We start from the raw sequence: 24,493 nt of genomic DNA, 5'->3' as shown, positions 1-24,493 counted from the left end.
AAACAAGTAGTAGCTCAAAATACCAACAGAGAGGGAAGGAGTCTTCACATCAAGTATCAATGGTATCCCCTCTGTATACAGGGTAGATAGGGATGGGTAACTTAGACATTGGCTACTTAAAATTAGGGGGCGATAAAGGCATGACGTGACTGGCTTACAAGGTTTCAAGAGGGAGTTTAGTTTAAGAGTGTATGGGGGGAAAGAAAGAGTCCCCACTGAATAGTTGTCATCTTGTCTAGATGGGTCTGGTAAAAAGAGATGGGGATACGATTCTATGATTCAATAGTGAGTAACTGTTATCATGACTAATTGTGACCATCACAATTGTAAAGGTAGAAGTTTTGTAACAAAAACAGGCGAATAGTTAATATTATAGCCCAGAAAGAGAGGACCCTAGAACCATCAAGGGAGATGAGCACAAGCAGAATGCAAGACTTTATTCAGAGCAGCAGTGACACCAGAGATGGAGGCAGAGATGAGGACATGGAAAGAGGGAGCAGCTGAGGGCTCTAAATTTATGGAAAGAGAGGGACTGAGAGCTGGTGGCCAGGAGGCAGACTTGCAGAATGTACCTTTTGGTGATGTAAATTATATACGCCTGAGTGTTAAAAAAAAAAAAAAAGAAATACTGTTAACTGATGGTACATGGAGAGAAGATTATAATCATTGTAATGAAACAAAAGTATATGATTTGCTGAATGTAAAACTGATGAGCTGCCCTGTAAACTTTCACTCAATTCACAATAAAAGCTTAAAAAAAAAAACAGGCAAAGAACTTAAGTAGACATTTCTCCAAAGTCAGTATATGCAAATGACTAAAAAGCACACAAAAAAGATGTTTAACATCATTAGTCACTCAGAAATCAACTGAGAATCACAATGAGGAGGTATACCTTCACAGTCTAGTATGACTAGAATTCAAACAATCAAAATAGAAATTGGTATTGGCGAGGATATAAAGAAATTGGAACTCTGTGCATTGCAGGTGGGATTATAAAATGGCATTTCTACTGTGGCAAATAGCTAGATGGTTCTTCATAAAGTTAAACTTAGAATTACTAAATGACTCAGCAATTCTACTTCTTGATCTATACCTGAAAGAATTGAAACAGGAACTCAAACAAGTACATGTACACACATGTTCATGTACTCGTTATTATAATATTTACAATAACCAAAGGAGGAAATAGCCTAAATGGCCATCAACAGATGAATGAATAAACAAATTCTTATATATCTGTGCCATGGAATATTATTTATCCCTAAAGAGAAATGATCTGGTACATGATTTGGATGAACTTTGTGCTAATTGTATGAAGCCAGATAGAAGAGGTATGATTCTATTTATATGAAAAATCAAAAACAGATCTATAGAGACAGAAAGCAGATTGGTGATTGCCAGAGGCTGGGAGTATAAGGAATGGGGAGGAACTGCTTATTAGGTAAGGGATTTTACTTTTTAATGAGAAAAATGTTTTGCCACCGCTCGATAGAGATGGTGGGCACACAACATTATGAATGTGCTTCAAAGGCCACTGAACTGTTCACTTTAAAATGACTAATTAAAAAGAAACCTTTTTTTTATTGTGAATTGAGTGAAGGTTTACAGACAAGATCATCAGTTTTACATTCAAGTCATACACCTTGTTTCAATTCAGTGATTACAATCCTGTCTATACAAGAGCAGTTATCCCGTGCCCTCCCTGTGCTTCCTATTTACATTGTCTTCACCTTCTTATTCCTACTCAACTTTGTGCTTAGATAAATGTTGCCCTTTTAACTTTGAATGATTGATCTAAAATGATTAATTTTATATTATATGAATTTTACCTCAATAAATCATTTTTTTTTAATTGCAGTGGTAAATTGAATGATAAATATGCTTGCCTGTTTGTTTTTTTCATATAGACTTATTCTAGTATTGATGTCCTCTTGCATAAAAGTAGACTCACCAAATTGCAGTCTGTACAGGCTCTAACAGAAATTCAGGAGTTTATCAACTTTGTAAGCAAACCAGGTAAATTTGTACTTCTGATTTTTTTGTCAGTAAAAGTGAATGTATGGGTTGGAAACTGGCATTCTTTAAGTGAATTTTATGTTTGAGGTCATTGAAATAAATGCTTTAAATGGACAAACACTACTGTAGGTGCTGGGGATACAACCAAATAAGAGATAAGCAGACGGGTGTTTTTTTTACAGTCTGGTTCCTTCGGGAGAGGAGGAGTGCATGGGGCACCTTGTGATACATGGAGGAACGCTGACCTGGCTTGAGTTGAGGAGGGTTCTGAGCTGAGCCCTGAGAAGGAGTAGGGTTTGTAGACTGGCTCCTGAGTGTCCCTTGGGGTGTTGTCGTTCTGTAACTGATGCAGGTGCACTGGGCTTGAGGGGCAATAAGGCTCCAGACAGAGTCAGTGCTCACACCCCAAGGTCTTTGTGTCGAGAGGGTGGGTTATATCCTGGTGTCTATGGAAAGCCATTTAAGACTAAGGGAAAGAGTAAGTTTTTGTAAAGGTAAAATTTCTTACTTGTAAATATGAATTTTTTCTTTTTGTCCTAAATGATTAAATATAATCATCTTTATATACATAATTGTACTGTTTTAAACTTGGAGAAATATTTTGCAAGTGTATATCTCTAATGAGATATAATTCATTTTCCAAGAGCTATGTTAATCTTTTTCTCTATTAGTTTTTTTGTAGATTTTGTAATCCTCATATGATAGAGGTGTAGTGTGATTACATGATTGGCCTAAGCTACTAAATGAAGGATCCAAATTTTGAGTCCAGGTCTTCTGACTTTAAGTTCATCAGTGTAGTAAATGAATGACACATGCTTAGTTTCCCATGTTTACATCCTTTAATAGACTTAGCAGAGTAACTTTTGTTCCTTTTGTGGAGAAAATGTAAATTTGTTTTTTGGGGGTAGTTTTTTGTTTAAGAATAATTTTAAGTTTTTGTTTACTGATGATTTTGTTGGTCTGTTCATTGAGCAGTGAATACAGTCATTTAAAATTATTTTTAGGTAACTTATCATCCCAAGTTCCTCTTAAGAGACTTCTGAAAACCTGGACAAACAGATACCCTGATGCTAAAATGGACCCATTGAGCATCTGGGATGATGTCATTACAAATCGGTAAGATCAGCTTTGTTGAGTTGAATATGGGCTCTTTTCTGAAATTGTCAGAATGATTGTTCCCCTAGACCACAGTTCAGAAAAAATGTGAGGTTTGAGTGTAGTGTAGAGTCTCTCTCATTGTCAGTGTCACCTTTAAATTACCCTGTCATAAGGACCACAGCACTGTGTGCCCCTGGCTCCCGGTAGCATCTTGCAGGACTTCTGCCTATCACTCACTTTGGATACATCTTTGTGGGAGCAAGAGAAGTCGAGGGAGCAACTGAAGCAGCATCACATCTGCATCTCACTCAGGACTGAATTTTAGGTAGTGAAATGATAGCAAAGAAAATACTGGTGACTGGTCTTTATTATTCTATTATTAAAATTTGGATTGTGGATACTCTGTCTCCTGCTTCCCAACTCCATTTAAAAAAATGTTTATCACTGTAACCTTGTCTGAGATAATTTTCTTATTCTCATCTTAATGTCATCCTGTTACAAGCTTGGGCAATGGTAGGACAGATAAGAGGCATTAGAATCAGAGAGGTTGTTAATTAATGTCTGTGCAAATATACATAGTAAGTAGGACTCAAGGGCTCTCTACCCAGGTGTAGTGTTCCTTCCATTGTACTTCCTTTATGGCTACACTCATTTTACTTTTTATTTTAAGACATGTTCTTCCATTCTGGTTGTTCCTTTTTCATTAATCTGCTTTTCCTGACCCCTTACATTCTCATCTTTTAAAAAAGTAATTATTGACCTAATTGATCTAATATATGTGATTTTTTAAAGGAGCAGAGTACTATTTTTTCCTTTGTAGCTAAATAACCAATATGGGAGATGTTTTAAGACATGCACGTGTCCTGCTTCTCATAGGATTTACCCCTCTAAAATTAGTGTCCACTAAGGACCCTAAATATAAGTCAAGCTGACTCTTGACATGCATCCATCTTGATTGACTATGATGGTTACAAATGATGATTGTGCAGCTCCACCTATTGCTCTACATTTATCAGTTGGTTTCTTAGTATAAGGAAGAATCCTCCATTCGGCCCAAGATGTTTGTTTTTTTTTTTAATTAAAAATTTTACATCAGTTTTGCATTCAACAAATCATACACGTTGTTTCATCTCGATGATTGCAGTCCCCTCAGAGTAACATGTATCCCACTTCCTCCCTGTGTTTCTTGTTTCCATTCCCCTTTCTTTCCCAACCTTCCCAAATTTTGTCCTTGAGCAAATGCTGCCCTTTTGATCTTGAATGGTTGAACAGTTTGTGATGTGTGCTCTCGTAGCATAGTGGTTACGAATTGGGCTGCAAACCTCAGGGTCAGCAGTTAGAAACTACCAGCTGTTCCATGGGAGAAAGATGAGGCTTTCTGCTCCCATAAAGATTTACAGCTGCAGAAACCCTGTACAGGGTTGCTATAGTTGGAACCGACTCCACGGCACATAACAACAACAACATACCTCACCATAGTATTGTTGCCCCTCTTATATACCTATCTATCTAGTACTTGACTGAACTCAAGTGACCAGTGGCCAGTCTCAGGATTCCACCATTCTGTCTAATCAGTAAGCCTTGTCATTTTTATGATTTTGAGTTTTGTTTTACATTTTCTCCCATTCTATCCAGGACCTTCTAATGTGATCCCTTCGGAACAGTGGGTAGTGGTGGCTGGGTATCATCTAATCATCTAGTTCTTCTAGTCTCATGGTCATGGAGATCACTGTTCACATGGTCCATTAGTCCATTGGGCTAATTGATTCCAAGTGTCTTCGGTTGTCATCACTCTTCTTCCCTCTGCACATCAATAGTTGCACATTAATGACCACTCATGGGCTTTTAAGATCCCAGTTGCTGTTCACCAAGTAGAATGTAGAACATCATCTTTATGTTATGCCCGTTGTCCATGATGTCCCCTGAGACTATGGCCTTAAGTCTCTAAAGCCAGCAACTCATTCCTTCAAGGTGTTTGGTGATGTCTAAGAAGTTTTCATAATTTTGCTCTGTATGTTCCACCATATTTATGATTATGTTTGCTACAAAATACCCATGTACAAATATTTTGTTTCATCTTTATGTATTTGTGGGTATACTCCCACTTTCCCTCCCACACCTGTTCAGTCTGTGCTGTATCTACCCATAGATTACTGTTATTGCAGGATTGTGTATATGACAATTGTATATATAACAATATTTTCTTTGTGCCTTTTAGTTCTTATACTTCTCCTGTGTCTTCCCCTGTCTTCAACTTTCTTCTGCCAACCTCTCTTGTATGTTGCCTTCCTCATCACCCAGGTTAATGTGTCTACTCTAGCCAGTGAATTACTCACCTTCCCTCCCATACCTAGTAACAATCAAAGAATGTTTCTTTTAGTGTGACAACCTTTTCTTGACTTTATATAATAGTTGTTGTTGTTGTTATGTGCCATGGAGTCGGTTCCGACTTATAACTACCCTGACCAGGGTTTCCGAGGCTGTAAATCTTTATGGGAGCAGAAAGCCTCATCTTTCTCCCGCGGAACAGCTGGTAGTTTCGAAGTGCTGACCTTGTGGTTGGCAGCCCAATTCGTAACCACTACGCTAGTAGTTTCATATAATATTTGTCCTTTTGTCATTGACTATTTTCACTCAGTATAAAGTCCTTTCTGTTCATCCATGTTATGAGGTGTTAAGCAGATTCATTGTTACTCTTAATTGTTCCATAGTATTCCATTGTGTGTGTGTACCAAAGTTTGTTTATTCATTCTTCTATTGATGGGCATTTCAGTTGATTCTATCTTCTTGCTCTTGTGAATAGAATGGCAATGAACATGGGTGTGCATGAATCTATTCATATTGCTGCTCTTATTTCTCTAGGATATATAGCAAGTAGAAGGATTGCGAGGTCATACAGTATTTCTATTTCCAACTTTTTGAGGAAGCACTGTACCACTTTCCACTCTGGTTGCATCATTTTACAGTCCCACAGCAGTATATTAAAGTTCCAGTCTCTATATCCTTGGCAGCATTTGCTGTTTTCTGTATTTTTGAACTTTACTCTTAATGCTGGGGTGAGTTATTATCTCCTTGTCTTTGAGATTTGCATCACTCTAACTGCTAATAATTATTGGCATTTCATCATATGTTTGTTGGCTGATTGAATGTCTTCTTTAGTGAAATGTCTGTTCTTGTCCTCTCCCATTTTTGAATTGGATTGTATGTGTTTTTCTTGGTGAGGTGTTGAAGTAGTCTATAAATGTAAGAGTTTAGTCCCTTGTCTGATACTTCATTGCCAAACATTTTTTCTCAGTCTGTGAGTTTTCTTTTTGCTCTTTGGTAAAACTTTTTGATGCACATAGGTATCTAATTTTTTGGAGATCCCAGTCATCTAGTTTGTCTTTTACTGTTTAGTGTTTTCAGTTTTGATAGTTGTATTTATGCTATGTATCAGAGACCCTAATTTTGCCTGTTTTTCACTGATGAACTTTATATGTCTACATTTAGGTCTTTGATCCATGTTAAGTTTGTTTTTGTATATGTTGTGAGATACGGGATTTGTTCTATTTTTCTACAAATGAAAATCCAATTTTACCAGCACCATTTGTTAAATTACCTTACCCTCATTTAATGTGTTTGACCCTTTGACAAAGATTAGCTGGCTGTGGGTGAGTGGGTATACTACTGAGTTTTCAATTCTGTTTCATTGATCGATGTGTCTTTTGTTGTACCAGTACCAGTCTGTTTTAACTACTGTTGTTGTGTAATAGATTTTGAGATCAGGAAAGGAGTGGCCTCCTGCTTTGTTCTCTTTAGTAATGCTTTATCTGGAGTTTCTTTCTTTTGTATATAAAGCAGTTAATTAGTTTTTCCATATCTTTAAAGAATGGTGTTGGAATCTGAATTGATATTCCATTGTATCTGTAGATTGCTTTGGGTAGTATTCACATTCTCACAATGTTAAGTATTCCTAATTATGAGCATGTTTATATTCTTCTATTGATGTAGGTCTCTTTTGGTTTCTTGTAGTAGTGTTTTAAAGTTGTTTTTGTAGGTCTTTGGTTTATTGGTTAAATTTATTCCTGAGTATTCCTAGATTTTTTCTTTTGCGTGGTGACTATTGTAAGGGATACTATTGTAAATAAATCAGTAAAGGAATCTGACTGATTTTATGTGCTGTTCTTGTACCCTGCCACTTTGCTGATTCATTCAATGAGTTTCAATAATTTTCTTGCTGAGACTAGGGCTTTCTGTGTATAGGATCATATTATCTGCGAATGGAGTCTTACCTCTTCTTTGTCAATCTGGACACATTTAATTTCCCGTTCTTGCCTTATAGCTCTGGCTATGACTTTCAGTACAGCATTGAATAGGAGTGATGATAAAGGACATCCTTGTTTGTTGTTTTATTTCTGATATTGGTGATTTATGTTCTTTTTTTTGTCTTTATCAGTTTAAGTAGAGGGTAGCCAGTTTTGTTGATCTCCTATAAGGACTGTCTTTTGACTTTGTTAATATTCCTTATTGTCTGTTTCCTTCCTATTTCATTGAATCTGATCTTTCCTATACTTACTTCCTTCTAAGTACTTTAGATTTACTTTTCTGTGTTTTTTTTGTTTTTCTAGTTCTTTAAGATAGAAGCTTTGGTCATTGATTTTATATTTTTTCCAGTATTATTATTTTCTGCATTCCACAAATTTGTACATGTTGTATTTTTGCTATCATTCAGTTAAAAATATTTTCTAATTATCATGTGATTTCTTTTTTGGTCCATTAAGTATTTAGAACTGTGCTGTTAAATTTCCAGATAGCTGGATTTTTTTAGTTATCCTTTTGTTATTGATTTCTAACTTTATTTCATTATAGAAGCAGTAAAAGCTCAAAAGATATTAACAGCTTTTAGGTGGCGAATGGTAAAGAGCTTTGAGTTGTGGGTTGTGAGAACAGAAATAGACAGATTGCTTGTTGTTGTTAAGTGCCGTGGAGTTAGGTCTACTCATAGCAACCTTGTATAGGGTTTCTGAAGAGCAGGCGGTGGGTATGAATTGCTGACCTTGTGGTTTGCAGTCTAGTGCTGATCCTGCAGTGCCACACCAGACAGATTGCTAGAGGGTCTTTTATCTTTGGAGTATCCAAAAAAAGAATAAAGCTGTGGGGCATAGGGATTTATCTAGGCATAACATTGCTTGGAAAATTAGAAACTAGACCCTTTGTGTGCAGTTACTTGATTGATTGTTGATCAGGAGTGAAGATATTGTGTTAAGGTTCTTTGTCAGTGTTACTGATCTTAATGAAAATTAAATCAGTGGAACAGAGCCATGTATGTAAATATGGTACAAATAATAGAATTTAAGTCCTGGTATGGGGCTATGGTGCTGTGGGTTAGTTAATGTGCCAGACTGCAGAGCCATTTGAACTGCAAGGTCAGCGGTTCAAGCTCACCAGTCACTTGCTTGGAAACCCTATACAGGGTCGCTATGGGTCAGAACCGACTCGACGGCACTTAACAACAACAATAATGTTGCTGTAGGATCGGCACAAGGTTGGTGGTTCTTAACTTAGATGCTCCTTGGAAACACGATTCAGGGTCACTATGAGTCAGAATTGATTCAATAGCACTTAAACAAGAAATACCAACCTTTATTATATAAAACTTAGTACTTATAGTCAGTTTCCTTTTTTGCATTTTGTACCTTTGGGAAGGAGTAACACCTTAGATTGGCCATATAAAGAGAAAAATGACTTTGGACATAGCACAGAATATATTAATGAATCTTTTTAAGAGACAAAATTGTGTTTTAAATGCTTTATTTTGTGATGATGAAGGCAATGGGAGATCTGGAAAAGTCTATTGAAATCTACTTGTTTTATTAAATTGGATATTAAATCTTGTCCACTGGATATTAAATCTTGTCCACTAGAGATTAAATCTTGTCCACTAGAGAGTGTACATTTATAGGTTGAAGATGAACCAAAAATTGTAGCTCTATGATTTCTGTCTGAATGCCCTTCATGTCAAAACTTCCTTTCAGGATTCTGTGGTGTTGATTAATTCTCCTTTGTTTTGTGTAGTTGTTTCTTTCTCAGCAAAATAGAGGAGAAGCTTACTCTACTCGCAGACGATGATAGCATGAAAGTTGATGGAGATGGAGATTCTGGTGACACGGTGGACATGCCAGGGCAGGAAGAAGACATTTATTCTCTGATTAAGAGCTGTAAATTTTCCATGAAAATGAAGATGGTAGAAAGTGCAAGAAAACAGGTAGGTACTCATGTTCAGGTTCCTCTCTGTCATCATTAAGGAGGTCTGGTGGTGCAGGGGTTGAGTGCTTAAGGACTAACCTAAAGGTCAGCATTTGAACCCAGCAGTCGCTGTGCATGGTACTATGTGGCAATCTACTTCTATAAAGATTGCAGCCTTGGGGAATTTTGCTTTGCCCTTTAGGGTTGCTTTGAGTCAGAAATGACTTGATGGCAGTGCCTTGGGTTTTGTATGTTATTGAATTTTCGGTTTCTTAACTTAGTATGTCTTTAAAATCTGAACTTTACAAACTTTTCTCTTCATAAGTAAACTTGAAGAAATAATTGATCCCTTAAAGTTTTGTAAAAGACTTCTAAAGTTGATAATATACTATCATTCATTTCAAAATTGTTATGATCTCTTATTTAAAAGGAAAATAAATCTGATATCAGATTTTAATCTCATTTAAAAAGTGTTCTATTTGTAGAAATCTATCATTTGTAGTAAAACCCTTTCTTGGTATAAGTACACATTTCTTAAAATTGCGTATTTCAATGCATTAAATTATATACATGGGAGAGTTTGCTATTTTAATGGCTCAATATTGTTGCACCATTACAGAAGTTAGCATAATAGAAGTGATATTTCTGCTTTGTGGGTTTAAAAGCTAACTGATGAAATTTTCTGTGGGATGGGAGGTGTATCAGTCAGAAAGCCCACCCAGAGCCACTCTGGTGAAGAAAGGACATTGATCAGATCACTCAAAGTGTTTAGAGGACTGGCTTAGGCACAGTGCAGATACCATTACCAAGACTGCTCCTGACCTCTGCCTTCCATATGGTGGTGCCTACCTTGGGCCTAGGATCGTGACTTTCTCACTATGGAGGATTCATACTTCCTCCACACCATGTCTTCCTGGGTTGGAAGCAAGTGTGTTTTTTTTTTACCAGAAGGCACCAGCCACTATCCCCCTTCACCTTATTGGCTGTGACTACACAAGGAGAGGCCATCCGGACCATTGTCCAAGAGCAAGGCACAGGGCCTCATAGAAGAAATCCCAGGTGCTTGTCCCAGAAGGAGGAGCAACAGATATTCCTTGCTGCTAGTCACACAAAAAGAGAGGAGGGAGGAAATTTATTTTGAGTGCACTATTCTTAAATCTTGTGATAATCACAAAGATGGCTAAAAATCTCAAAAAAGAAGACATTGATTTTTCAGCAGTTTTCAGCAGTATATCCATATATAAATGTGAACTAAATGGTGTTCACTGTCAATACCAGTAAACTGAGGATGGAAAGTAAAAGAATAATCCAAATGTAAAGTTTGCATAAACCGTGGAGTCCTGGTATGGCTCTATATGGTATGCACTGGACTGCTAACCACAAGATCAGTGGTTCAAACCCACTAGCTGCTTCTTGGAAACCTTATACATGGTCACTGTTAGCTGGGTCCGACTCAATGACACTTACCAACAACAGTAACAGAAGAACTATTCAATAATTACAAATCTGAAATTTGAGTTTTCTCTTTTCAATGCCAAGCACATTATTAGGTATTGAGAATGCTGCTGTGTTAAAATATATACAAGTAGGAAACTAATGATGCCACACCCTTAGAAAGTACTAAAGGAGAACCACATGGGCAGGCATCTGACCCAAACTTGTGGGACAAGGGAAACTCCCTGGAGGAGAGGTTGTTGTTGTTTGTTGTTAAGTGCTGTCAAGTCGATTCCGACCCATAGTGACCCTGTATAGGGTTTCTGAGGCTGTAATTCTTTACGGGAGCAGAAGGCCTCATCTTTCTCCCGGGTAACCTCTGGTAGTTTCGAACTGCTGATGTCAAGATTAGCAGCCCAATTCATAACCATTACGCTACCAGGTGTAAATTGGGAACTAGAGAGTAAAATAGGGCATTGAGAATCACATGGAAGACTCAAAAATGAACCAGGGCCACTGGTTTCGTGAGTAGATTGAAAGTCCAACTTCAGCTTCTTCTAAATGGCTCGACATCTTGGTGCAGGGATACCCTGGGAATGATTTCTAAAGAGCATCGGATCGTAGAAGTGGCCAAAGATGAGCAAGCTTCTCTGTTTATCTATTTGAAAGGTTTGTTGTTGTTGTCAAGTGTCACCAAGTTGATTCCGACCCATAACGCTCCTGTATAGGGTTTCTGAGGAGCACCTGGTGAGCTTGAACCACTGACCTTGCGGTTCAAACTGACTTTGTAGACCAGTGCATGTGATGGTGGCCATATAGAGACAGAGAAAAAGTGAAGTGACTGAGGGAGAGTGATTGTCTTGTGTGGGAGAAGGTCTCGAGGCACCTAACTTGAGTTGCTGAGGGGATGCAAATGCAGGAGAAAAAGCTGTCTATACAGAAGGCATTGCCCTCAGTTTAGGACTTACTGAATTTGAGAGGTGTTTAGGATAACCAAGTTGTGGTTTCTGTTTGGTAGTGTGTGCCTAAGAAACCTGGTGTGCTAGAGAAAGAGTTAGACTAGAGAGGCAGGTCTAAATGTGATGGGCATGTGCAAAGGCCCTGAATCCATGAAGTGGATGAAATGACCAGGCTTCACCCTCAAGAACACTATCAAACATACAGGATGCACAAAGGAAGGGGAAGCTACACCAAAACTGAAACTGTGACCAAAAGATGTTGAAGACAAAGGGATTGTGAAACCATGAGAAGAGTCCGAACCTTCAGTGTCAGCTACCAAAGAGAAGGAAAGTGTGGAAATATTGAAAAGTGCCCTTAAATGCAGTGGAATGAGATTACTGTTGGCTTTGGTGAGAACCATTTCATAGAGCAAAAGGAACCAGATTAGTGGGTGAATGCATGGAATACAGTGAAAATGTGGGGAGCTCATGTTCCTTGATAAGAATAGCATTTGAGACTGAGAGAAAAACTATTTTTAGCATGAAAGAGACTTGTTTTTAAGTGCCTTCAAGTTGGTTCCTTGGTTATGTTGCATAAATAGTAATATAATTTACCCAAGGAATGATTGGTGAAATATGATTCCTGTGGAGTTTGGGAGGGACAGAGCACAGTGGGGAGCAATCTGCCTTTGTCAGGAGATGAGCCACCTTCTGTAGTAACTGGAAGGAAGAAGGCTAGAATGGCTTTGGATAGGCGCAGAGTTGCAGTGTACTGCTGGAGATGTCCCCTGTATTCTCTGAGGAGCGAGAGGGAAGGAGAACTGAAGTTGTGCTGAAGTAACTGTGGAATGAGTATGTTGGAGGGTGTGGGTGTGCAAAATAGAGATGGTCAGATATCATTGAGAATCTAGTTGGGTTTTCCTCTAGTGAATCAGTAGTGGTACCAAGGGGCCAATGGTAATAGTCAAGGAAGCATGCAGTTAAAAGACCCCAAAGGTATGATTTTGCAACAGCATCTGCAGGTGGACATGACACAAAGATAGAGGTTGATGAACAGAAGTATTGCTGAGAGAATACAGACGTGATTGGCTTTGTTAGTTGGATATGTTCTTAAGTGTTATCAAGTCAGTTTTGACTCCTAGTGACCCTTACGTAGGATTTCTGAGGAGCAGCTAGGTGGGTTTGAACCACCGGCCTTTTGGTTAGCAGCCCAGTGCTTATGCTTCAGCGCTAAGCCATATAGAAGGAAGTAAAAGCAGAAAGAAGGCTACTCTAGGTCTTACATAGGTTATGAAGCAAGCATGGCAGAAGTATGGTCACCAGTAGAGCAGGTTTCTGGTTAGAATGGAAGGATTTGAGTTGAAGATTTTGTGAAAGGGTATACTGGGTAACACTAAGTATCTTAGGCTGGGTTCTCTAGAGAAGTAAAACCAGTGAAGCTTATGTATGTATTTATATAAAGATAAGTTTACATCAATGAAATGGTTCAAAGTTGTAGATGTGGCAGAGTCCCAAGTGTGGGTCAGATGAACCAAGATTGACAGGTAGGCAGGTCTGGTAGGCTGGCAGACAGGTCTGGCAGTCAGGCAAGCAAGTAGATAATAGAGCAGGTAACTGGCTCAATTCCAAAGAACTGCAGATTAGAGGATGAGCCAGATGCAAGATCTAGACCCAGCAGAAAGCAAGCAAGCTTTGCCTGTGTGTCCATTATCTTGGAAGCAGGCTAAACCCCCAAGGAAGCAGCCTTTCAGTTGATTGGCTGCTCATAGCCCATCATCATAGAGATGACTACACTATATTAGATCTCACTATGGAGCTAACCACATTTCAACTGCCAAACCACTAGGAATCCTGGCCCAATCAAGTAGGCACAAAACCTTACCTGTGAAGGTAAGAATGAAGATCATGGTACAGTCCACAAACTTGCAGGCATTTTAAATGGGAAAGAACCTGTCCCTGTCTTTATATCACATTCTAGCAAGAGACAGTATGTCACACAAGCAAAGAAAACACCAGCGTTAGAATGGGGAGAAAGAGCAAAATTCTGTCTTGGTCAGAAGGCTTCGTGGAGAAGGAGGTTTTATGGTAAAGGTAGGATTTGGATTTAAGAGGGGAAGAGCATTCCAGGAGTACAAAATATTAAAACAAATTTTGAGGTAAGAAACTCAGGGGTACATGTAGCCCTAACCAGAGGGTCTGTGAGGGGCCTTAAGATGGTAGGTCTGAGCTAAGCCGTAGAGATGGGTTAGGAGACAGTCCCGTAGAAATCAGGTAATCACTGAAGGGTTCTCAAGCTTGTTGGTAGATTGGAAGCCATGTGGAAGATTGACTGCTCAGGAGGCGGGGCAGAAACAGACATAGGAAGAGAGACATGAAGTCCTGAATTAGGGAAGTGGTGATAGGAATGAAAAGCTTGAGAAACAGTCTATAAGTAGAGATACAACTGGACTTGTGATATTAGGAATAATGAAGGAGAGTGTAGTTGAAGGTGACTGAGATTTTTAGCCTGGATGATTAAAAAGGTTGTAATTAGGCAGATTCAAGACTCGTGAAAATGTCTTTCGAAGTGTTAAAGAGAATTAGAAGAAGTAGATTTTAAAAGACATCCATATTCCAGGCAATCAAACTAAAACTAGATGGACTTCATCAAAATTAAGAATTTTAGATTAGACTATGGGATGATAAAAAGGTTCTTAATTTTACTTGTGATCTTAGCCCAACTTGGTCAATCTGCTAAAACAATTGAATTGTGTACTTTAAATGTGAGTTATATTCTAATAATAATTTGAAACTATCCAACATAAATGAAGTTGAAGAAATAGATTATGTAGATTGTGTCATGCAACAAAAGAAGTAATCCAATTAATCTTTTTGTAAAATGTCTTCTGTTTGTTCATTTGTCTTCTATTAATACAGAACAGCTTCTCACTTGCCATGAAACAACTGAAGGAGCTGCATAAAGAGTCAAAAACAAGAGGAGATTGGATGGTGAAATGGGTTCATAGCTATTGCCGATTGAGCCACTGCCGGAGCCGGAGCCAACATCATTCTGAGCAGATTCTCACTGTGTTGAAAACCATCCCTTTGTTGGGTATTAGATGTGCTTTATTCTCTATAAGTTGTAGAATGGTATTTTCTATTTTGTTGTATGTTTCATCTAAACCTATTTTTTTCTTCATCAAACATTTGGGAATTAAATCTTTGTAGTAATTTTAGTAAATATAGCAAAATGTGCTAGAGAAAATGACACCGTTTCCACAGAACTAGAACAAAAGATTTAATGCTATTGAGTATGATTTTTGTAGCTTTTAGAAATAGAAATTAAAATTTTTGTCCTTCATACTTAACAAAGTTATGGGTTTAATAGTTTGTCTTGAAAAACTAAGTTGCATACAAAAGTATTTTCTAGAACTCAGCCTTTACCCTCCTTGTTGTTAAATGCCGTCAAGTCAGTCTTACAGCAACTTTATATAGGTTTTCCAAGGAGTCGCTGGTGAGTTTGGACTGCCAACCTTGAGGTTAGCAATCAGTGCTTATCCTACAGCACCACACCAGGACTCCTTATACCCCTTAAGTCTTCTCTTTTCATAGTAACTGGTGGGGAGAAAATCTTTCTCTGATGTTCCACTTCCTTTCTAACAATGTGAGGACTGCTGAGAAGAGGATCCTGTCTTCCACCAGGAACTGTGCCCATGTGGCTGGAGCAATAAATGCTTAAATGACTTTGGATTTGATATACTTACTCTGTTGCCTTATGCCCAATTTACAGAGCAACATTATTGTTGGACATGTTCCCAGTCATATTGGCAAATTGGACTCTTTAGCAATCAAGAGTATCAGCCACAGAAGATGCAGCAGGGAGAAGCAGTCTTTACATTGAACCCAGGGTTGGAAAGTCCATCTTATAGTTGCTTAAATATTTTTTTTGAGAGGAGGATATGAATCACCTACAACCTCATTGTTTCGTTACCATTCATCATAATGATCAACTGTATGTTGTTGTTGCTAAGCGTCGTCACGTCAGTTCCAACTTTGGGTCAGAACTGGTACTTAACAACAACAGTAGTTATAGTATGGTGATAATTTTTAACAAGCTTGTATTGGAGTCCTGATTTGGCACTGTATACAGAATCACTATGGGTCTGAACCAACTCGACGGCACTTAACAATAACAACAAAGTAGATAGGGCCATTGGTTATTATCAAGCATCTGAGGGAAATCTGGCAGAGAATTGTCATTCCAGGAATGACCAGGATGGTTTGGTTAACTGAAATACCTAGGAGATTGTACCTCCTCTTTTGTGCACCATTAACTCACCTCTGGAACCTTCATGCTTGACCAGGGCTAGGCCAGCTCCCTGCCTAAAGCCACACAGTCAGTAAGAAGCAGAGCTAGAACTTTATCTGGAGTAGTGTCTTTTGCTGTATTAATTCTAATCCACAGCTTCAATTTAAACGCATGCACAAATGTATTAATGGGAGCCGTTTTCTGGTCTTTGCAACAGACAGAACTAAGTGCTTTGACAAAATTCAGAAGGCTGATGTTTCATAAAAGTGAATTTTTGTTTTAATTTCCTAGCACCTGTAGACTTCGGTATAATTGCTGCTAATGAAGACTATTATTTATTAATTAAGTCAGTTCAAGGAATGCTCTTATTGATCTGAAGTCAGTTTCTTTTATTTTCTATGGAAGCAAGATATATTTGTACACTATGAATTTCTTCTTTCAATTTATGGTGTTCATTTACTTCTGAAAAAAATTTTTTTTTTAATCCAACAGATGAGAACACATCAAGCCATTTAAGCAAAAATATTCTGGCTTCTTGTGATCAGAACATTTTCTTGGGTACCACTTACCAGATAATAGCTAATGCTCTCAGCAGTGAACCTACCTGCCTTGCCCAAATTGAGGAAAGTAAGGTTAGAAGAATCTTGGAGCTTTCCGGATCCAGTTCAGAGGATACAGAAAAGGTAATGAGTGTTCAAAGAATGAACTTTTTATGTTGGTGTGCTGTTTTTAACATGTAACCTTTGGTTGCACAAAAATAATAATGAATGTATCACTTTGCTTTTAAATTCTAACAGATATATACAACTGAGTTCCTTAATCTCTAAATAAAAAAAAAAAGGTCTATTCTATGTGTTTCCAGTTTATTTAAATGATAGTTTTTGGCCAAAAAAAGAAAGGGAGAAATTTGTTTGATTTAACATCAGCAGTTCTCCACCTGTTTCATTACAGTCTGCATTCATGTTCCACTCACTGTGGGGCAGATTAGCTTTTCTTTCTCACTTTTTTATTCAGTGCCTGAATGGCCAGCACTTTGCTGGTGTTTGGCACTATGGACAGTTGCCAGTCTTCCCCCATCTCCCTCAGGTTGCTAGTACCTGTGCAAGCAGAGCCCTATGTCGTGATTGATTGATAACAGGACTTCCTCTGAGGACATTTGGAGACATCACATAGTTTATCCAGCCTGTTTGACTTTTGAGCTCCTTCCTGTTAGCAATTTTATTAATGAAAAAAGTGGGACTTGCAAGTAGGGTTTAAGTATTGCTACAGCCACTGACTTCCTGTAACAAAGAAAGTTCATCATCCTTGTAATCTTTGGGAGGTACTTTGGAAAAAGTTCTGTCCAATAATAGTTAATTTCTAGGCTGCAAATCTAAAACTTTAAGGTCAGGCATGGTGAGGTATAAGTCATTCTGCTCCACTTTCGTAATAAGAGATAACATTTTTCAGGCAATTGCTGTAAAATGCTTTCTTTTCTTTCTTAAGTTCCTGAATGTGCTACTGACCCCATGAACCCTTTAACGCCAGATGTTAAAGGTACAGGTGACTAGTGCACTATTTGGCCACATATGGCCTGGCTCCATTCTGTTCACTTGGTTTTTGCTGTGCTCAGGATCTGATTGAAATGGGTCTTCCCTGATTGAATTCCCCCAGTTCACTAGATTTCTGGGTCGTTTTAGAGTTAGCCATTGATTATTAGTTCATTAATAATGAGTCATAGTAGGAAATAGAGTTGTTTATGTAAGAAAGCTTCAGTTGCATTTTCGGGTCTCCTGAGTTGTCTGTGAATTCCAGGTGGTAGCGGGACTGTATGAGAAGGCGTTCTGTTTCCTTTCTAATGCTGTGAGAACTGCTGAGGAGGGGATCCAGTCTTCCTCCAGGGACTGTGCCCAGGTGGCTGGAGTAATAAATGCTTACATGACTTTGGTCAATTTTTGTGATCAGGCGCTCCGTAAGGAGGAAGAGAATGCATCAGGTGAGTCTCAATGTGGTAGTATAACATCCTTTGTTTTGGTTTGGTTTTCTTCATTTGTGTGTCTATTCATCTAATGTTTATTAATTCATTAATTTGTTTAATGTGGTAGGTATATGTTTAACAAAGCATTTGCCTTTCAACAGCTTTGACAAGTGCATGTCATTGATATTAATTACGTTCATCATGTTACACAATCATCACCACTACCACTACCCATTTCCAGATTCTTCCATGACACATGTTCAGAGGAAAGTCTGTTTTCTTTGTAAGTGGCCATGAATACTCCTACAATATGCCAGCTTCTAAATGAACTCAAGCTGTTGTCTGTCTTTCCATTTCCTTCTTTCATATTTTGCTTGCACCTTTGGTTGACTCAGGTGACCTGCCTTTTGCTCCTGGAATAAATTCCATAGCCAGCAAGTATTCCTTATGTTTCCATCCCAGGATGCAAATTATGCTTCACGCAGAATGGGTAATATAATAGAAGAATTCGTCTTCAAGATAAAAACTTTTACTTATAGTCCAAAATGTAACTGGTGTTTGTTGATCTAAACTAGTAGTTTAAAAGAGAATAATGACATAATACAAAGGTAAAAACCTAAAATAGAAAATGTAATGTCAAATTTATATATTAATGAGTATATTGACTTTTGTTTTCTTACTGTTGACTTTGATAGGTATTGGTTCTGTAGAATTACAGACATATCCAGCACTTGTGATGGAGAAAATGTTGAAAGCTTTAAAATTAAATTCCAGTGAAGCCAGGCTAAAATTCCCCAGACTACTTCAGATTATAGAACAGTATCCAGAGGAGACTTTGAGCCTAATGACAAAAGAGGTCAGTATCAACCTTTTAGTGAAGATCTTAAAAAACTACTCTTATTTACACCCAATTTTATTAGCCTGTGCAATGCATATATCATAGCTTTTTCCAATCAGCAGTGAGTCCTGCTACATCCCAAGAGCATATGTACTTTAAACTGTATAATAGAATGTTCACACTTAACCATGGTCCTCTGTGGACATTATAGGAAATTCTGGGTCTAAACAAGGACCCAAAGGAGTGGAGTAGTGGGAGTGTTTGAAACAGAGACAGGCTTGTCTATAGAGTACTGATTGCCCATGAAACTCAGCTGCAGTTTGCAACATTGAGGTGTACTGTATGCTCTGAGATTAAATGCAACCAAAGAGGCTGGTGTGCCTTAGCAGAACCTACTACCTGGTGACCACTGTGCTTGCCTGCATCCTGGCCAAAGGCCCCACTTCAGGCGGTATCGTTGGTGTGGGGGTGCCTGGCAGGAGAACTGTTGTTGGATACAGTCTGCATGACTTCTTGGGCTCATTCTGCTGCAGAGCTGTGTAAGTCCCATGACCTTGCCCCGTATGGGCTGGCTATTCTGCTGTCATCAAGCTGTTGTGCTGTTTGCAGGGAAGACTGCATTGTGTTCAACTCTGAAAAATGTAGGGTCAGTTGAAAGACTCCTGACTATTACATTTAACTGGAGAATTGGACAAGGACTTGGGCTGAAAAGCAAATGTTGAAACGGGTCCCAGAATACTCCCTTTTACCTATCTTGGTCAATGTGGGCAGTGCTGGTGCATGGAATGTAGGGTTTGCACACGCCTATCAGAACCTGCACATATTCTGGTCTCGGGGTCTGCATGACAGGTTCTCTCAGCAGGTCGGAAACAGGAGGTTGCAGTAAATGTAGTCTACGTGTGTGTTTCCTAAAGATTGTTGATCTAAAGTAGTAGTTAAAGAAGAGCAAAGAAAAGGAAAAAAAGAGTAATCTGATACAATTTGATGAACTTGACCTATACCTATGGATGCAGTAGCTCAAAAGAGGGAACAAATCTTTACAGCAAGGATCATTCCCACCCCCTTCATACACAGAGTAAACAGGGATGGGCAACTTGGTCATTGGCTACCCAAAATAGGGGTGCTACAAAGGCAAGAAGTGACTGGCTTACAAGCTTTCAAGAGGGAGCCTAGATCCTGAGGGCATGGAGGAAGGTAGAATCTCCATTGAGTAGTATCCAATCTGTCTAGGCAGGACTGATAAAAGGAGATGCAGATAGGTCTCTTGTGGTAAGGTAGTGAATAATTGTTATCAGGACTGACTGTAAGGGTTGGAAATGTAAAGGTAGACATTCTGTAGCAAAAGGAGGGGAGTGGTTAACATTGCAGTCTAGGAGCAGAGGTCCCTGGAACCTGGAAGAGAGAAGAGTGGAGAGCGGGACCCTACCCAGAGAAGCAGTGATGCCAGAGATGGAGGCAGAGATGATGACAAGGAGAGATGGAGCGACTGGGGACTCTAGACCCAGAGAGGGAGAGGGGCTTTTTTGTTGCGGCCTGGGGGGCAGGCTTGCAGGGTATACCCTTTGGTTGGTTGATGATGCATGGAGGGGATTGTAACCATTGCAATGAAACAATATACGATAGGATGAATGTAAAGGTAATGTTCTCCCATGTAAACTATCACATAATTCACAATAAAACATTTAAAAAAAAAAAAAAGTAATCATTAAAAAGAATATTTTTAACTATTTTTTTCCTAAAGGAAACAATGAAACTCCCAACTTTGCAGTTAGAGCCCAGTGCTTAGCCCACTGAACTACTAGGGTTCCTTAGGTGTAAGATAGTGTTTTAGATTTGTGAGGAAGTAAATTGGAGTGTCAGTCACAGTGTCAGGCCCTAGCCTGGCACTTCCTGAGTATTGCTGTGTGCCACACACTGTGCCTGCTGATTTGTATGGATGGGCTCAGTTTACTTGCACCAGATGCTGTAGATGGGAAAGCACAGACATATAGAAGTTTCCTTAAGTTTACTCCTTATACCAGCATGAAATGTGTCGGATTTTTATCTTAAAAATAACACCAGAGATGGAGGCAGAGATGATGGCATGGAGAGATAAAGCAGCTGAGGACTCTAGACTTATGGAAAGAGAAAGGCTGTATGCTGGCAGCCAGGAGGCAGGCTTGCAGAATGTGCCTTTTGATTGTTTAAATGATTATATATTTCTGAGTGTTTTTGTGTAAATCCTTACCAAAAAATAAACAACAAAAAAATGCCAGAGAGAATAGAAGCAAATGCTATCTATCGAATGATCATGCACAGAGGGGACTGTAACCCTTGCAATGAAACGATGTATATAAAACCTGTGTTCTCCCATGTAAACTATTACTCAATTCATAATAAAAATTTTTAAAAAACACACACCATAAAATCATTGAGGGAAAACACGAGTAAATTTTTTTAAATGGTTCTAGAGTAAGAAAATAGGACTTGGTAATAGGACTGAGAGAACTGCGGATAAAAGAGCCTTTATTTTATTCATTTGTTCTATTTTTAGAACAGAAACCATGAAACATACATTTGTACAGAAGAAAATGCCATAAAAAAAATTAAAGACAAAAATTTTTGCAGTGCATATGGGATAAAGAGAGCTTCTTTCTTTTGTCTAAAAAATAAATCTTCAGAAATAAATGACAGAAAGGCAAATATAGTTATCCTCTGTAGGATAAACTCTGGCAGTTCCAGCCCAGCAGGCACTCAGTGGGAGAAAAATGAGGTAGCTCCCACAAAGATTTACTGTCCCATAAACCCTGTGCAGGGTCACCATGAATTGGCTCCAATTCAACAGCATGTAACAGCAACAACAACAGAAAATGGTTAGAGGAAATGCATACATAATTAAAGAATATGAAACCAATTAAACATGGACTATTCAGCTTCGCTAGTGAAAACAGGGACACCGTGGTTCCATATGATAAGTACTGAACTGCAGACCACACGGTCTGCAGTTCGAACCCACCAGCTGCTCCCCAGGAGAAAGATGATGCGTTCTGCAAAGATTTAAAAACCTCGGAAACCCTGTATAGGGTTGCTGTGAGTCAGAACCAACTCAAAGGCACTTAACAACAACAGTAGTGAAAACACAGAAACTAGAATTAGATTTTTTAATGTTTTATTGAGAATTACGTGAGAGTTTACATGGGAGAACATTCGTTTTACATTCATCATATCGTATATCGTTTCATTGCCATGGTGAATTACATATTTTTTACTTCTTAAATTAACCGTGATTTAAAAAACTAATTGTGTCCAGTCTTGTTAAGGATTTTGGAAAATGATTATTTTAATATGAAATGAAATAAAAAACTTTGAAATGAAATGAAAACTTGAAAAACTTTTTGGAGTTAAATCGAGAAGTGAGCATTAAAGTTTTTAATGCTCACATAGTAATTCTCCTTCTAGGAATAGACCCTACAGCATAGGTACAAAGAGATGTATGTATAGGGATCTCAGTTGTAGCATTATCTGTAGTTGCTAAAAATTATTCATCTAGAGCAGTGGTTAAATAAAATAGTACATTTTACAGCTGCTAAAGGGAATGAAATAGGTTTGTCTACTCATCTCTTTAAGAAAGACCAGGAACCAGGATGTGCTTACATTCGTATAAAAAAAAGGTATGTATGCACAGGCATAAGGAACCCTGATCATGCAATGGTTGAGCATTGAGCTGCTTACTGAAAGCTTGACAATTTGAACCCACCAGCCACTCAATGAGAGAAAGATGTGGCTGGCTGCTTCCATAAAGATTTACATCCTATATAACAACCACAGTGTAAATATCCTACAGAGCAGTTCTGCTGTCTTATGGGATTGCTGAATCCACTTAACAGAAATGGGTTTGGCTCATGCACATTTATAGAAAATGTCAGGAAAAAGTTAAGTGGTTGCCTTGGGAATAGGACTGAGAGAGTTTGGGATAGAAGAGCTTTTATTTTATACGTCTCAGTTTTTCATATTGGACATGTATTGCCTTTTGTAATAAAACCTGATTGAAATTCTTCTTCATGTTTTCTGTGTTTTAGATATGTTCCATTCCTTGCTGGCAGTTCATTGGCTGGATCAGCCACCTGGTGGCCTTACTGGACAAGGAGGAGGCTGTGGCTGTGCAGCACACTGTGGAAGAGATTGCTGACCACTATCCACAGGCTATTGTCTACCCCTTCATAATAAGCAGTGAGAGCTATGCCTTCAAAAACACATCTGCCGGTCATAAGAACAAGGAGTTTGTGGCAAGGTGACATTAGAGATAAAAAAATGTCTGGTCAGATTCTAAAGGCTATACAAAACATATGTGATAAAAACAAACACATGGAGCCTTATTATTGTATTATAATCTCTTTCCTTTTAAAAGTACATTTTATATTAAAATCTGATTCAGGAAACATCTACCTTTACTCTCATAGTTAATCTGTTGCTTGAGACAGACTGGCTGAGATGTGTTTATGAAATCAGTTTCTGGAATTCATCTTCAGTGTAGAATACCCAAGAAGGCTTCAATGCTGTTTGAGGCTTCAACTGACTTACAAATGGAGACAATCGACTCAACTAGCCATGGCATATTCGTTTTGCACGAGTATTTCGTAAATGTGTAGTACTTGGTGAACGTTCTCTGTCATACGTTTTTGTTTACAATCTGCGGATTTGCCGGTGCAGATCACTACTGAGGGAGGACTTTTCAAAACAGAAAAGACAAAGGTCAGGAAGAAAGTGTATCAAAAAGTGACACTTTCTATCACGACGTGACTTCAAAATACCAAATTGGGCACATCAAAAGATGCTGCCAAACAACACCAAAATCTTTGCAAGATTTGCTTTTATATCTAAGAGCCTCACCTCTTGATTAAATACTTGGTGCTTTGTCTATCTAATTAATGTGGGGTAATTTTTAAGTTGTTCCTGCCCTACAATGTTTTGTTGTTGTTGTTAAGTGCCATCGAGTTGATTCCGACCCTTAGTGACCCTGTATTAGGTTTCTGAGGCTGTAAATCTTTATGGGATCAGAAAGCCTCATCTTTCTCCTATGGAACTGCTGGTAGTTTTGAACTGCTGATCTTTGAGATTAACAACCTGATTCATAATCATTATGCTACCAGAGCTCTTTCTACAATATGTAGTTCCCTGGAATATATAAATACATCTGCATGTATACCTTTGAAAGGTGTTTCATAACCTAAACTTGGTTAAACAAACAAACAAAAAATTTTTAATTTCTTTATAGGATAAAAAATAAGTTGGATCAAGGAGGAGTCATTCAAGATTTCATTAATGCCCTTGAACAGCTGTCCAATCCAGAAATGCTCTTTAAGGTAGTGTAACATATAAAACATAAAACTTCGGTCAAATCTACTTGGACTGGAGCTTGATTTTTTTTTTTCTTTCTTTCTTTCTTTGAATCAATGCAGGATTGGATGGAAGATACCAAAATTGAACTACTGAAAAGCCCTGTTAATAAAAAAAAGATTGAAAAAATGTATGACAGAATGTATGCAGCTTTGGGAGACCCAAAAGTTCCAGACCTTGGGGCTTTTAGAAAGAAGTTTATTCAGGTATGGATATATGGCAGTCTCCTCTATTATAAAATAATTCATTGTAAAGATAAATATTTACTTCCTGTGGTTAATTAATAATAGTTGTTAAATGCCATTGAGTCAGTTCTGACCCA

General features: G+C 38.3%; 1 protein-coding gene across 1 annotated transcript in view; it reads left to right on the top strand.

The window, feature by feature from the left end:
- Positions 1-24,493, top strand: part of PRKDC (protein kinase, DNA-activated, catalytic polypeptide) — a 305,624-nt gene that overhangs the window by 207,493 nt on the left and 73,638 nt on the right. Inside the window, exons 68-77 of the mRNA XM_006860083.1 lie at positions 1,909-2,017; positions 3,022-3,133; positions 9,170-9,359; positions 14,629-14,803; positions 16,493-16,683; positions 17,795-17,975; positions 18,653-18,813; positions 22,854-23,065; positions 24,050-24,137; positions 24,234-24,377. Coding sequence (XP_006860145.1) covers positions 1,909-2,017; positions 3,022-3,133; positions 9,170-9,359; positions 14,629-14,803; positions 16,493-16,683; positions 17,795-17,975; positions 18,653-18,813; positions 22,854-23,065; positions 24,050-24,137; positions 24,234-24,377 — 1,563 coding nt within the window. The remainder of the gene's footprint in view (positions 1-1,908; positions 2,018-3,021; positions 3,134-9,169; positions 9,360-14,628; positions 14,804-16,492; positions 16,684-17,794; positions 17,976-18,652; positions 18,814-22,853; positions 23,066-24,049; positions 24,138-24,233; positions 24,378-24,493) is intronic.

This window comes from Chrysochloris asiatica, unplaced genomic scaffold (genome assembly GCF_000296735.1).
Source record: "Chrysochloris asiatica unplaced genomic scaffold, ChrAsi1.0 scaffold00036, whole genome shotgun sequence".
NCBI classification, from domain to species: domain Eukaryota; kingdom Metazoa; phylum Chordata; class Mammalia; order Afrosoricida; family Chrysochloridae; genus Chrysochloris; species Chrysochloris asiatica.
The sequence above is the reverse complement of the archived record's forward strand: the minus strand, read 5'-3'. Positions and strand labels throughout refer to the sequence as shown.